Raw genomic sequence first — 14,799 nt, forward strand, 5'->3', positions numbered from 1 at the left:
TAAACTGCAGCTTCAAAGATGAAAAGTCCCGAGTATGCCCTCCCATCAAAGCGTAAGTAACAAGCTACATGGCTAAAATGAATGCTTGACGACTTTTCTCTCTTTTCTATAAGTGTTACGGGCAAAATCATTTATCAGAATGATTCTTTCTTGCCTATAGATCTAATGGCTGAATGTCACTCGACGACAGTGCCATGCTTGTTAACCACTGTACACCTGCTTTTATAGATATGTTCATTGCGAAATGGGCGCTCTGATCTAGAGGACGCTTGGCTTTCTCATATTTGTCAAGGTGCATTTCACGAGTACCGCACTAACCTCTCGATTAAACTGCAGCTTCAAGGATGAAAAGTCCCGAGTATGCCGTCCCATCAAAGCGTAAGTAACAAGCTACATGGCTAAAATGAATGCTTGACGACTTTTATCTCTTTTCTATTAAGTGTTACGGGCAAAAGCATTTATCAGAATGATTCTTTCTTGCCTACAGATCTAATGGCTGAATGTCACTCGACGACAGTGCCATGCTTGTTAGCCACTGTACACCCGCTTTTATGGATATGTTCATTGCGAAATGGGCGTTCTGATCTAGAGGACGCTTGGCTTTCTCATATTTGTCAAGGTGCATTTCACGAGTACCGCACTAACCTCTCGATTAAACTGCAGCTTCAAGGATGAAAAGTCCCGAGTATGCCGTCCCATCAAAGCGTAAGTAACAAGCTACATGGCTAAAATGAATGCTTGACGACTTTTATCTCTTTTCTATTAAGTGTTACGGGCAAAAGCATTTATCAGAATGATTCTTTCTTGCCTATAGATCTAATGGCTGAATGTCACTCGACGACAGTGCCATGCTTGTTAGCCACTGTACACCCGCTTTTATGGATATGTTCATTGCGAAATGGGCGCTCTGATCTAGAGGACGCTTGGCTTTCTCATATTTGTCAAGGTGCATTTCACGAGTACCGCACTAACCTCTCGATTAAACTGCAGCTTCAAGGATGAAAAGTCCCGAGTATGCCGTCCCATCAAAGCGTAAGTAACAAGCTACATGGCTAAAATGAATGCTTGACGACTTTTCTCTCTTTTCTATTAAGTGTTACGGGCAAAAGCATTTATCAGAATGATTCTTTCTTGCCTATAGATCTAATGGCTGAATGTCACTCGACGACAGTGCCATGCTTGTTAACCACTGTACACCTGCTTTTATAGATATGTTCATTGCGAAATGGACGTTCTGATCTAGAGGACGCTTGGCTTTCTCATATTTGCCAAGGTGCATTTCACGAGTACCGCACTAACTTCTCGATTAAACTGCAGCTTCAAAGATGAAAAGTCCCGAGTATGCCCTCCCATCAGAGCGTAAGTAACAAGCTACATGGCTAAAATGAATGCTTGACGACTTTTCTCTCTTTTCTATTAAGTGTTACGGGCAAAAGCATTTATCAGAATGATTCTTTCTTGCCTATAGATCTAATGGCTGAATGTCACTTGACGACAGTGCCATGCTTGTTAACCACTGTACACCTGCTTTTATAGATATGTTCATTGCGAAATGGGCGTTCTGATCTAGAGGACGCTTGGCTTTCTCATATTTGCCAAGGTGCATTTCACGAGTACCGCACTAACTTCTCGATTAAACTGCAGCTTCAAAGATGAAAAGTCCCGAGTATGCCCTCCCATCAGAGCGTAAGTAACAAGCTACATGGCTAAAATGAATGCTTGACGACTTTTCTCTCCTTTCTATTAAGTGTTACGGGCAAAATCATTTATCAGAATGATTCTTTCTTGCCTATAGATCTAATGGCTGAATGTCACTCGACGACAGTGCCATGCTTGTTAACCACTGTACACCTGCTTTTATGGATATGTTCATTGCGAAATGGGCGTTCTGATCTAGAGGACGCTTGGCTTTCTCATATTTGCCAAGGTGCATTTCACGAGTACCGCACTAACTTCTCGATTAAACTGCAGCTTCAAAGATGAAAAGTCCCGAGTATGCCCTCCCATCAGAGCGTAAGTAACAAGCTACATGGCTAAAATGAATGCTTGACGACTTTTCTCTCTTTTCTATTAAGTGTTACGGGCAAAAGCATTTATCAGAATGATTCTTTCTTGCCTATAGATCTAATGGCTGAATGTCACTCGACGACAGTGCCATGCTTGTTAACCACTGTACACCTGCTTTTATAGATATGTTCATTGCGAAATGGGCGTTCTGATCTAGAGGACGCTTGGCTTTCTCATATTTGCCAAGGTGCATTTCACGAGTACCGCACTAACTTCTCGATTAAACTGCAGCTTCAAAGATGAAAAGTCCCGAGTATGCCCTCCCATCAGAGCGTAAGTAACAAGCTACATGGCTGAAATGAATGCTTGTCGACTTTTCTCTCCTTTCTATTAAGTGTTACGGGCAAAAGCATTTATCAGAATGATTCTTTCTTGCCTATAGATCTAATGGCTGAATGTCACTTGACGACAGTGCCATGCTTGTTAGCCACTGTACACCCGCTTTTATGGATATGTTCATTGCGAAATTGGCGTTCTGATCTAGAGGACGCTTTGCTTTCTTATGCTTGCCAAGGTGTATTTCACAGGTACAGCACTAACCTTTCGATTAAACTGCAGCTTCAAGGATGAAAAGTCCCGAGTATGCCCTCCCATCAGAGCGTAAGTAACAGGCTGCATGGCTAAAATGAATGCATGACGACTTTTCTCTCTTTTTTAATAAGTGTTACGGGCAAAATCATTGATCAGACTGATTCTTTCTTGCCTACAGATCTAGTGGTTGAATGTGACTTGACGACAGTGCCATGCTTGTTAACCACTGTACACCCGCTTTTATGGATATGTTCATTGCGAAATGGGCGTTCTGATCTAGAGGACGCTTTGCTTTCTTATGCTTGCCAAGGTGTATTTCACAGGTACAGCACTAACCTTTCGATTAAACTGCAGCTTCAAGGATGAAAAGTCCCGAGTATGCCCTCCCATCAGAGCGTAAGTAACAGGCTGCATGGCTAAAATGAATGCATGACGACTTTTCTCTCTTTTTTAATAAGTGTTACGGGCAAAATCATTGATCAGACTGATTCTTTCTTGCCTACAGATCTAGTGGTTGAATGTGACTTGACGACAGTGCCATGCTTGTTAACCACTGTACACTCGCTTTTATGGATATGTTCATTGCGAAATTGGCGTTCTGATCTAGAGGACGCTTTGCTTTCTTATGCTTGCCAAGGTGTATTTCACAGGTACAGCACTAACCTTTCGATTAAACTGCAGCTTCAAGGATGAAAAGTCCCGAGTATGCCCTCCCATCAGAGCGTAAGTAACAGGCTGCATGGCTAAAATGAATGCATGACGACTTTTCTCTCTTTTTTAATAAGTGTTACGGGCAAAATCATTGATCAGACTGATTCTTTCTTGCCTACAGATCTAGTGGTTGAATGTGACTTGACGACAGTGCCATGCTTGTTAACCACTGTACACCCGCTTTTATGGATATGTTCATTGCGAAATGGGCGTTCTGATCTAGAGGACGCTTTGCTTTCTTATGCTTGCCAAGGTGTATTTCACAGGTACAGCACTAACCTTTCGATTAAACTGCAGCTTCAAGGATGAAAAGTCCCGAGTATGCCCTCCCATCAGAGCGTAAGTAACAGGATACATGGCTAAAATGAATGCATGACGACTTTTCTCTCTTTTTTAATAAGTGTTACGGGCAAAATCATTGATCAGTCTGATTCTTTCTTGCCTACAGATCTAGTGGTTGAATGTGACTTGACGACAGTGCCATGCTTGTTAACCACTGTACACCCGCTTTTATGGATATGTTCATTGCGAAATGGGTGTTCTGATCTAGAGGACGCTTTGCTTTCTTATGCTTGCCAAGGTCTATTTCACAGGTACAGCACTAACCTCTCGATTAAACCGCAGCCTCAAGGATGAAAAGTCCCGACCATGCCCTCCCTCCAAAGCGAGAGTAAAAGATTCCATTGCAAAAATGAATGCTTGACGACATTGCACTAACTATTATTAAGTCTTACGTGCAAAAGCATTTATCAGAAGGATTTTTTCTCGCGAATAGACCGTTTCTCATGTACGTCACCATACTGGAAACGTAGCCTCATCAGTGGACGCATGCAACTATTTTTCGCATATCAGTAAGGATGACACTTGTGGAACACAGATACTGATCAGGCGATGGGGATTTCCCAACGTATCGCGGCCATGTTAATGGTCTGTTTCTGCCAGTGTTAGCTTTTAGACGTCACCATCTCAGTGTGTTATTGATAAGTGTTTTCCTTGCTTTACACGAGGATCACAAGAATTTTTTAGAAAAGCGAATTTTCGAAATTTTTTTCGAAACGCGCTGCGTTATCATCGCTCGTCAACTCATGCTCTGCATCGCTTGTAGTCCTGACATAAACGTTGCTAAGTGACACAATTTTCAATACTAATGTTTTTATTACCGAGTCCTAATTTATTTTGTTATTCGCTGTGTCCGACTGCATAACAGAAGGGGTGGTGTACTTATAGCAGTAAAAATCATTTCCCTTGTGTACCCTTCACTGTTAAATCATCCCTCGAGCGCGTCTGGACCTCACTTAAGCGTAATGGAGTTGAGTTAATAATTGCCGTTTTCTACCGACCCCTGACCTGAGTGCTACATTCGTTTTTGAATTTAACTGCGTTCTTTGTGAAGTTCGTGATCGGATTCCTCGCTACACATATTCGGAGATTTTAATTTTTGTACATTAACTGGATGTCATTATCAGTGGTACATATGATACAGAAGCTCATGCACTCCTGGAGTCCTTTCTTGACCATCCTTTAACGAAACTCATTACTGAACCAACACGATGCACTGTTACCACTTCTAATATCCTCGATTTTATCATGGCGAACAATTTTGATCTGGTTTCCAATGCGATTATTGCGGATGGCCTTTCTGATTACTCTTATCGTCGTGTGTATTACTGGTCCTTCCAGGGAAAGAACTAAAACCACAAAATATCTTGATGATGACATATGCCCTGGGTTCTTAAACTGATGCTCCTCCTATTCTATCGCTACCCTCGAGACCCTCCCTATTATCGCCAATGTACATGACGTCACCCAAGCTCGATGAGGAAGCGGCAAAAGTGAATGTTTCTGTGATCTCCGTATTCACTTACTAGGATCAGAAAATTAAGTAGCCTTCACGTTCAATATCATGGTCATTTGCTACAAATTGAGGCACGTGGTTAAGTTTATGCGGTAAATAACCATGTAGGTCACCAAATGAAAACAGCGCAATTTGTTGCGCACCATTCCACAACATTCCTTTGATCCAAGAATAACCTAGCCTTAAGCTACATTATTAGTTGTTCGGAAATATTATGTATTCTTTAACTGATTTTTTATAATTCATTTTTAGAGTAAACAGCAGCGCATGTGACGTTTTTAACCAAGTGACCAGCGCGATGCGTGTCTAGAGATAATAATAATAATAATATTATTAACAATAATAATAATTGGTTTTGGGGGGAAGGAAATGGCGCAGTATCTGTATCATATATCGTTGGACACCTGAACCGCGCCGTAATAGAAGGGATAAAGGAGGGAGTGAAAGAAGAAAGGAAGAAAGAGGTGCCGTAGTGGAGGGCTCCGGAATAATTTAGACCACCTGGGGATCTTTAACGTGCACTGACATCGCACAGCACACGGGCGCCTTAGCGTTTTTCCTCCATAAAAACGCAGCCGCCGCGGTCGGGTTCGAACCCGTCTAGAGATAAGTGTTTTGTTTTCTCGTGTCCTGGCGCTTTACAGTGTCCCTATCAACCTGCACCTCTGTTGCACTGAATTTTTTGTCCATTACCTCCCGAATCGACCAACCGTTTACTCCCAGCACAGGTATTATGTAGCAGCACCAAAATGAAACGGCAAATGAGGAAAAACAGACAGCTGGATATGACAGCTAAGCTCTACCTTAAGTGTATGACGCGATGGCGTAGTCGGTTAATTCCCACATACGCAGATTATTAATGTCTACTTTGTATTCAATGATCCCTGGGAGTCCTTTAACGCTATCGCTTTAGAACAAGGTGTGCTCCACTGGTGGAAGACTGTAATTAAGAAATATAAATTATCCGGTAGCGTGGATACATTGCACCATCAGTGGTTAGCACAATTCGTTACTCCAGCGAAACCCTCCTGTGCTAGAACAGTCACTTCGGGCGCTTCTTTTTTTCTCTTTCTTTTCTCTCTCTTTTCTTCTCTTTCTTATTTCCTCTTTCTCTCGTTCTTGCTATGTACTCTTTTTACTTCAGCAATGTCAAAGACGGAGGAGCCAGCGCAGGCGCACCCGGTTCCCCAGGCAGCCAACCTGCGTGAGTATCATTCCTCACACCTGTATAGTTGGGGCACAACCAAACGGGGCTACTGCATCCAATAGGTCTCATTCCAAGCGCATGTAGCGGCACGGCCCGTTGCAATGTTAAGTTGGCGTGCCTCATTAAAGAAATCCTTGTTTTTTTTTCTTTACATTGCTGCGTGAGGTTAAATTACTCCAAAGCATTTGCTCGCTTCGTTGTTCAGTGGACCTCGAGACCCATTTCTAGCATTCAGTTTAAGGAAGGTCATAAACACAGCGCCTGATAAGCGGGAGGTTCGTTGTTCGATCCATGTGCTACCACCGGGCATCCACGAGTTTTTAATAGATCCCTACTGAAAAATGTATATAGGTTTGAACGGGTCAGCAAATAGGATTATGACACATTTGGTTTGGCTTTATATGATGGACTTCCCAAAGCGGCTCAGTCTATGAGGGACGCCGTAGTGGAGGGCTCCGGATAATTTCGACCACCTGGGGTTCTTAACGGGCACTAGCAATGCACAGTACACGGAATTTTCACATTTTTCCTCCATCGAAGTGCTACCGTAGTGGACGGGTTCGAATCCACGACTTGTATGAACTGTGTGTTGTAAGCGCACGGTAATTAACCGGGGGTTATGGTAGTTATACGGAGCCCTCCACTAATGAGTCACTCAAAGGCTGAATCGCTTTGGAAGCTTCATCCTATAATGTTAAACGAAATGTGCCATAATCCTCTTTGTCTCCTATTCAAACCTGTACACATTTTTCAATGGGGATACAAGCTTTTAATAGATATCTCCACTACGGCACCTCTTCTTTCACTCCCTCGTTCTTCCCTTCCCTCGCGGCGTGGTGGAGGTATCCATCTAAATGTGAGACAATTACTGCACCCTTTCATCCCATGAAAACCTATTATCTTCACCATTTAACCTCTGTAGGGAATAGCTCATAGGGAATATGAGGTCTTAAGGTGGATCTAAGCAGCGACAGCCGAATTAGGGTAAATTAAATTGCTTTTTCGAGGAAAGTAAATGATGCACTAATTGCCTCACATCTCGGTGGATACCCGAACCACGCCGTAAGGAAATTACGGATGGAAGGTGGGAGTGACAGAATAGAGAAAGAGGCGCCATAGTGGATGGCTTCGGAATAACTTCGACCACCTGGGGATCCTTATCGTTCACCGACATCGCACAGCACACGGGCACCTTTGCGTTTCGCCTCCATCGAAACGCGGCCGCCGCGGCCGGGTTCGAGCCCGGCTACTCCGGATCAGTAGCTGAGCGTCCTAACCACTGAGCCACCGCGGCAGATAGCCGAAATACTCTTATTCCTGCGATGAGGTTTCACTCCTCCTTAAACAATCCCAGGCGCCCTAAATTCATTCGAAGCCATTCACTATCGCATATTTCGTAGGCGCTGCCTTGACAAGTAAAAGCAAAATCTGCTATTACAATTTCTGCTCGCGCAGATGGATTGGGCTTTATCTCACCACCCGTTCTAGCCGTGGGCTTCTTGTTCGCCCTCGGGAGCATCGGCGCCGTCTGGACGTACTTGGGCTTCCTGCGGCGCAAGGATGTTCTCAGAGACCTTCCCTGCGTCAGCGAAGAGTGCCAGGAGGTGACGTCAACGCGGCTGCATACCCTAAGCCAGAAGCAAGGTCCATTCGTTTCGGCTACACCTCCTGAACTGGTTCACGTGGTGCTGCACACTGCCATTCGTTTCAGCGGTGCAGCCTAGCGCCCTCTGCACCCTACCGTTCGTTTCAAAAAGTGCAGCAAAGGTGCAGGGCTGGTTCACGAAATTTCTGAACCCCCGCAGTCGGAGGTGCAACGGTGGTGCAGAGCGGGACGCAGCAGGCAATGGCAGCAGGCGAAATTGACGGAGCACTGAACGTGCTAATAAATGGCAAGCTGACGACGCTGCGACCTGTGGTAGAAGAAAACGGGGCCCGCGCTCGTCAGGGTGAAGGTTTCGCATATCTTTTGCACGACATCTGCACCTCAGCATTCGTTTCAGAGTGGCGCTAGTATCGCGCTCTAGCTGCACCACTGTACTGCGGCTGCAAGAGTGCTGAACCGTCCGTGCACCGCAGTGAACCGGCTGTGAACCAGTTCAGGAGGTGCAGCTGAAACGAGTGGACCTGCAGTATAGGTTAAGGCCGGATTGCGAAGCCAAGACGGAGCCAACTAGCCGCAAAGCAAGCACTGCTACAAGACTCTAACGGTCATTTTAGCCTATACTTAATTACTCTAATGAAAGTTTTTATAACACAAGTCCCATAATTCTATATATTTTCGTTTGGATTGTATGGAGTCGGTATGGACATTATGGACAGCGCTATTGAATCTTACAGACTTGATAGGACGTAATGCACATTTTGTGGAAGCTATATGAAAATTTTCTGAAAACATTATGAACTCCTTACGAAATCGTACGGATGTCTATATATTTTCCACACTATATGAACTCCTTATCCCCATAATTCCATACAAACGACTCGTATGGCTCGTTTCAATATGTTTTCACTGGCCTGCAGTGTGCCTGGTCTGGCTACAGGAGTTCTCTTTCAGGCAACGAAACGACAACGCACCCACATTGATGCCCACCTTGACAGCATAACCACAGGTGGCGCATTTGTCTTATGGCATACATATACACCCATCCAGCTGGTGTTGTCTTCGGACAGTACCAGGAAACAAGAAATTTTTCTCTGCAGAAATACTGTTATGTTGTGAACGCCATTGAAAATATCGCATACTGGTATCGCTACGGAAGTCATTCCACATCGAACAATTCTGGACAAAAGCATTTTTGAACTGGATATTTAAGGGCGCAATTTTTTCTTATATTGTGAGATATCGCTATCATCATCATCAGCAGCAGCAGCAGCCTGACTACCCCCACTGCAGGGCACAGGCCTCTCCCATGTCTCTCCAATTAACCTTGTCCTTCGCCAGCTGCGCCCACCCTATGTCTGAAAACTTCCTAATCTCATTCGCCCAACTAACCTTCTGCCGCCCCCTGCTACGCTTGACTTCTGGAAATTGCTCCGTTACCCTTAAGGACCAGCGGTTATCTTGCCTTCGCATTAATTGCTATAACAATCAATATAACCGGAGGTCTCCCGTCGGCAGGCTTGCATTTTCTTCTATTTTTTTCTATTTCTATTATTTTTTCCTACTCTATTTGCTATCGTCCGCCGCGTCTCTCGTTGGTTTTCTATAGCAGTCTTAACTGCTCGATGCGAACGATGGAAACATCATAAACGAAAGACGTTGCTACACACCGAAAGAATGGACCAATACCTGCAATGCTTTTATAACAGTACTTTACAGTTCAAAAGTTTTGTCCGAGAATGTTGGACGTCATAGATCGGCCATTGTAATAACGTAGAGCAATGTACTATTCGTTACGGATTGTACAGCACCACGGAAACTGTTACATATAGAACTCATAAATCAGTGCACAGAGCTGCAGAGAGCAGACGAAAAACCAGAGGCACAGGAAAAGTCGTTCTCTGATCTCCCTGAACACTCTCATATATGTCGTTCTTTCCGCGCTGTGCAGATCGGATCAAGTTTCTCTTACTAAATCAAATCACGATATTAATGAACACACAGACAAGTGTGTTGTCTGTTTGTTTGTTTTCTTGGCTCTGTTTAAACCGCACTAGAGCCATACAAACTAGTCCAGTTTTCAGTCTCCACAAACTCTTCTCTGCTTCACAGGTTGTGCGTCTCACCGACAGCTATATCGACCATAACGTGGGCCCATGCCGCGACTTCTACCGGCACGTGTGCGTCCGTTGGATGCAGGACACCAAGAACCCTTCTTCTTTCATGATCGACGTCACCCGCAACTTGACGGAGGTGTGGCACCAGGCACTGACCAAGGACTACTCCAAGGGAGACTACTACGAGCTCCGACAAAACGCCGCCTTCTTCTACCGATCTTGCCTCACGTTTATGGAACAGCAGACGGACATCGCGGCCTCAGCTCAAGAGCTGTTCAAAGTGAGCGTCCCACTCTGGTATTTGCGCTAAGCTCTAAGCGAAGAGTAACGTCGTCATCGTAAAGCTTTATCTATTATTTTAATTCATGCTGAAAGGCAAAAATGCTACGGGACTCGTTCAATGGGAGCTGGCTCAGTTGCCACAAATATCGGTCCCTCAACCAGAAAGCATTACTCCCTGAAACATTAACTGCAAGCGGACATCTGTCACTGTTAGTATCCTTGGCGACTAACCGTCCGCAGTCAGGTGAATTTTAAGCAGTCGGTCTCAGTTTATTCCTTTTCTACTCGGAGCATAGAAAAGGCGCTCCCTCTGCACAGATGAATTGCCACTTCCAAATCACAAGCATGCCGCCGGCCCAAATATTGGATCCTTTGTAAGCTTAAGCGAGAAAAAAGCGAAAAACGGACTGCTTACAATCCCCGCTGCCAGTCATTCCTACAAGTGTGCTAAGGTGTGATTTAAATGTTGAATGTCTTGAAAATATCGCTGTCGTGCAAAGCCCAGCAATTATATTTCACTGACAACAAAATCCTGATGAACAGTTCTTTAGGTTTCTTTAGGTTTCCCTTTGAGCATCATACGTCTACAGAGGAGGAATTTCGCGAGTTTCGAAGAGGAGAATGTAGCTGACGCCATCTTTGCAAAAACAAATTGCACTTTCCTCCGTCTTAAACAATGCGCAGTTTCACCGCTGTTCTTTTGGGCTTGACCAAACTTCTTGCGAGGTGAAAAACGCCGTTGCCGAATTTAAGACGTTAAAATTCATCACTACTGACGAAAGCACGCCACATGTTAACTGCGTTTTTATACGGCCGATAAAATTTCGATGTTTCTTAGAGAGACATAATGAGTGGAAGAGTTAACATATGCATCATTTGTGTCCTTTGCTTCAGGCTCTCAATTTGCCCGTGTCAAAGTGGCTTACCGAAACCAGTTGGGAGCAATTCTTTCACAACGTCCTTCATCTCTCCTTATTGAGCCGTTTCCACACGCTTGTATGCATCGAGGCTATACTCAGCGAAACGAACAGGACGCTCCAAATAAGAAGGCAACCACCGTTCCACGATCTGGTCCGACCAATGTACCATGACCACCTCGCCAACTACGTGCGCCACGCCGTCAAGGTGATTGGCAAAGATCAAGCCAGCGACGCGGTTATCGAGGAGGTCCTTAACTTAGATATCACGAGGGCCAAACGGACAATCCAGGGCACCACATCTGAAAAAAGACTGGATGATATCACTTGCCAGAGCTTCCCAGTGGGGCTCTGGAGAAAAGTGCTTCAGAAGGACCTGCCCTTGCCGGAAAAGATCACTATTACGATCACCCAATCGGGCGAAATTTGCGAAGACCTACAGGCCGTTCTAGTGGACACCCATTCAGCGGCGAGGCCCATCTATATCCTCACTCTTCTTGCGGGACACGTCTTGAAATACGATTATGAGCTCTCTGAGAACCGCGCCGCCGATGCCATCAAGAACGTGTGCTATCTGGCAACCACCGAGGCCTACGAAGACATCTGGCTTTACCTTATGAGCAGCTTCCTGTCCATAAACAAAGCGATCGAAGAGGCCTTCGACACCTACATGGATTTCATCGTTGCGCGCATGAACATCCTCGTGCGAAGGCGGTCCTGGATGAGCGACCACGACCGCAAAGCCACGGTTGAAAAGCTCAGCAGGGTCCGCATGTCTCGCTTCTACGGCGCCGACATGACGGAACAGGCTATCCAGTGCCACAGCAGTAAACCCGTGGAAATTAATGGCTTTGTTTCAAGCATGGTGGCACTGCGAGCCCGCGACGTGAAGAACTGCCTTTTCTTGGCTGCAATAAACAGTAGCAGCTACAACGACCGGAAGATCCTTTTGGGCTCGGAGATGGTCGCAGACCCCGAGTCCTTGAAGGTATATGTTCCAGCCTCCTTCGCCGTTCCTCCACTGTACTACCGGCACGTAAAGGATGATCAATTCATTAACATCGCCGTGGTAGTAGTGCACTTGGCCCGCAAGGTACTGTCCCTCCTGGACCGAAAGACCTTCAACTCTGCGGCGACTACGACGGCGGTGATGGCAGCGGTCAGCAACGAGACGACAACCGGTTTAGGGTCCCACTGGAGCCAAAGCACGCTGAAAAACTACTCCTCCATGCAGCAGTGCTACGCCCGGGTCTCGACCAATTACCACGAGCACCTCAGGGACGACCAATTCGACGATGCTTTCAGTGTCGTGGAAGCGATTCGCCTTGCGCACGATGCCAAGCACGAGTACGACCGCTATATCGTCACCAAGAACAAGCCCCGCGTCCTCTCCTCGAACGCTGCGTTCTTCAAACGCTCCTGCCTGTCCCTGTGCACGTCGCGCAATGCCTCCCGGGACGGCCCCAACACGCTGGACTTCACGACGGCCTACGCGTCCTGCCTGCTTGGGATGGCGAGCCTGCCGCAGTTCGCCGAAGCATTTGGTTGCAAGCCGGGCGACCCTATGTGGTCGATAAGCCGTTGCTGTGTGGGCTAGAGAAAGACCTGGGGCCACGGCTTAATTTATTACAGGAGGTACCCCAGCACGTACTCTTGATTGCAGCTTACACAACTGCGTTATGTTCACCTTGATGTTTTGTCTGGTTTGCTTTTACTGGAAGGCACTGGACATTGAAGAGAGAAAAAAACCCTTCTTACTGCATTTCAGGTTTAGAATAGAATAACGATAAACAATCTGTCCGTGGACAAATATATCATTCCTGTGTCTGTATATGAAAGCAAAATGTCTTTCTTAGCCACTAAAAGGAGACTGAACTACAATTTCCTGTTGTCCGTAGTTTCGTCTGCCATGGTATCATGGGTGAGCCACGCGGTGTTGTTTGTTGTGCATCCCTAAGTATCCTAAATATCTCTGTGGTAAGAGGAACTCTGGTCCTCCTCCCTTCGGTGGTTAGGACTCGAAGAGCGGTGACATGAGCCCACTACACAGCTTAGAATCAAACAGCCCTGGGCTGTGAACTTTTGACAATTGCTTTGATTGCCCGCGCGATATTTATGCGGTGTATCCAAGCTTATCTGAGACAAGCGTTTTAAGAACCTGGCGAAGGGTACTCTAAATTTAGATGTTGGCAAGCCCTGAAACTTCACCGGCGTTGTTTCTTGCTTGATCTATCGCATTACGTGAAATTAAACTGATAAACTGCTAGGGATAGGCACAAAGAGGTGTTTTGGCGAAATTGGCCAAAAATTAAAAATATATTTTTAGGAAATTAAAGGCGCAGTAACTGTCTCAATTCTCGTTTAACACCTCAACCGCGCCTTTAGCGAAGAGAGGAAGGTGGAGTGACAGACGAAAAATAGAAAAGGCGCCTTAATGAAGGAGTCCTGAATTATTTTATTAATGTTTTAATTTTACCGTTTTGAGCACCTTTCGACTGCCGCCTGAGTTTTGGTCATTCCCCAGCAGTGGGTATGCGCCATCATCCTCTAGAGGGCAACAACAACAACATTTGCACCACCTGGGGACCTTTAGCGAACCTGGGGATCTTGAACAGCCGAAGCGTGAAGCCTCCACCCTTCAGAAACAACACCCACCCGCCTACACCCTCCAAAAGGTCTCCACTTACTAGAAACGCACACGATAACGGAACGAAACAGTGACTAAGAAATTAAATTCAATAACGCAGTGGGAAAACAGGAGTGCGGAATACCAGAGGTGTCGCTTAGTGGCATGTGGCCCGAACACGCGCGTGTTCCCTAACCACACTGATAGCGAGTGGTCAACGTGGGTTAGGGAACAAACACGAGTTGGAGATATCCTATCTCAAATAGGAAATAGATGAACGTCCGCGAGGCAGGTACGAGAGACAACAGCTAGCCGGTGGCCTGTTATGGTAACAAATGGATATCAAGATAAGGAGAGCACAGAAAGGTACCACAGAGAGTCAGGTTGGAGATGGGATCGAAAATTTCTCTGGGTCACCTATATTCTATTATGTGTTGACAATGCGGCAGCATTAGCAGCAGTTGATGCCTTTTACCGGAAGTGACTTCAGTTCCGGTGTGGTGACCTCACTTCCCTTGAGCCAATGGGCGAAGTTTATGCCCGACGGCGCATTTCGGTTCATGGGGCTTCTAATTCCATAGCATTAATAAATTGGCGGGGACAGGTCGGCCGCGTCTGGCACAGTTCAGGGTTTGACTATGAAGAGAACTCAATCTAATTATTACGCGATAGCTTATAGAGCTAGTTCGGTCGAAAACCCGTCGGCGTAGTAGTATTCGGCACCGCGTGTAGGAAATTTCTAGTAATTGATGATTGATTGGTGCGTGATAGACGATGAAGAGTTCATAAAAGCATTCTAATTAATTGGTTAACAGATAAATAAAATGAAAAATAAAGAAATTGGAAAAGGGGGTTAAAAGGTGTCAAAATGCTTAGAATGAAA

The 14,799-nt window shown here is 45.6% G+C and overlaps 1 protein-coding gene across 1 annotated transcript; it reads left to right on the top strand.

Moving 5' to 3' along the window:
* Positions 1-6,300: 6,300 nt before the first annotated feature.
* Positions 6,301-13,114, top strand: LOC144105393 (uncharacterized). The gene is made up of 4 exons (XM_077638514.1): positions 6,301-6,368; positions 7,827-7,975; positions 10,087-10,371; positions 11,268-13,114. The coding sequence occupies exons 1-4, from the start codon at positions 6,311-6,313 to the stop codon at positions 12,885-12,887; spliced, it is 2,112 nt and encodes a 703-aa protein (XP_077494640.1). The 5' UTR covers positions 6,301-6,310; the 3' UTR covers positions 12,888-13,114.
* The last annotated feature ends 1,685 nt before the right edge of the window (positions 13,115-14,799 follow it).

The sequence above is a fragment of the Amblyomma americanum genome, chromosome 9 (assembly GCF_052857255.1).
Source record: "Amblyomma americanum isolate KBUSLIRL-KWMA chromosome 9, ASM5285725v1, whole genome shotgun sequence".
In the NCBI taxonomy this organism is placed as follows: Eukaryota; Metazoa; Arthropoda; class Arachnida; order Ixodida; family Ixodidae; genus Amblyomma; species Amblyomma americanum.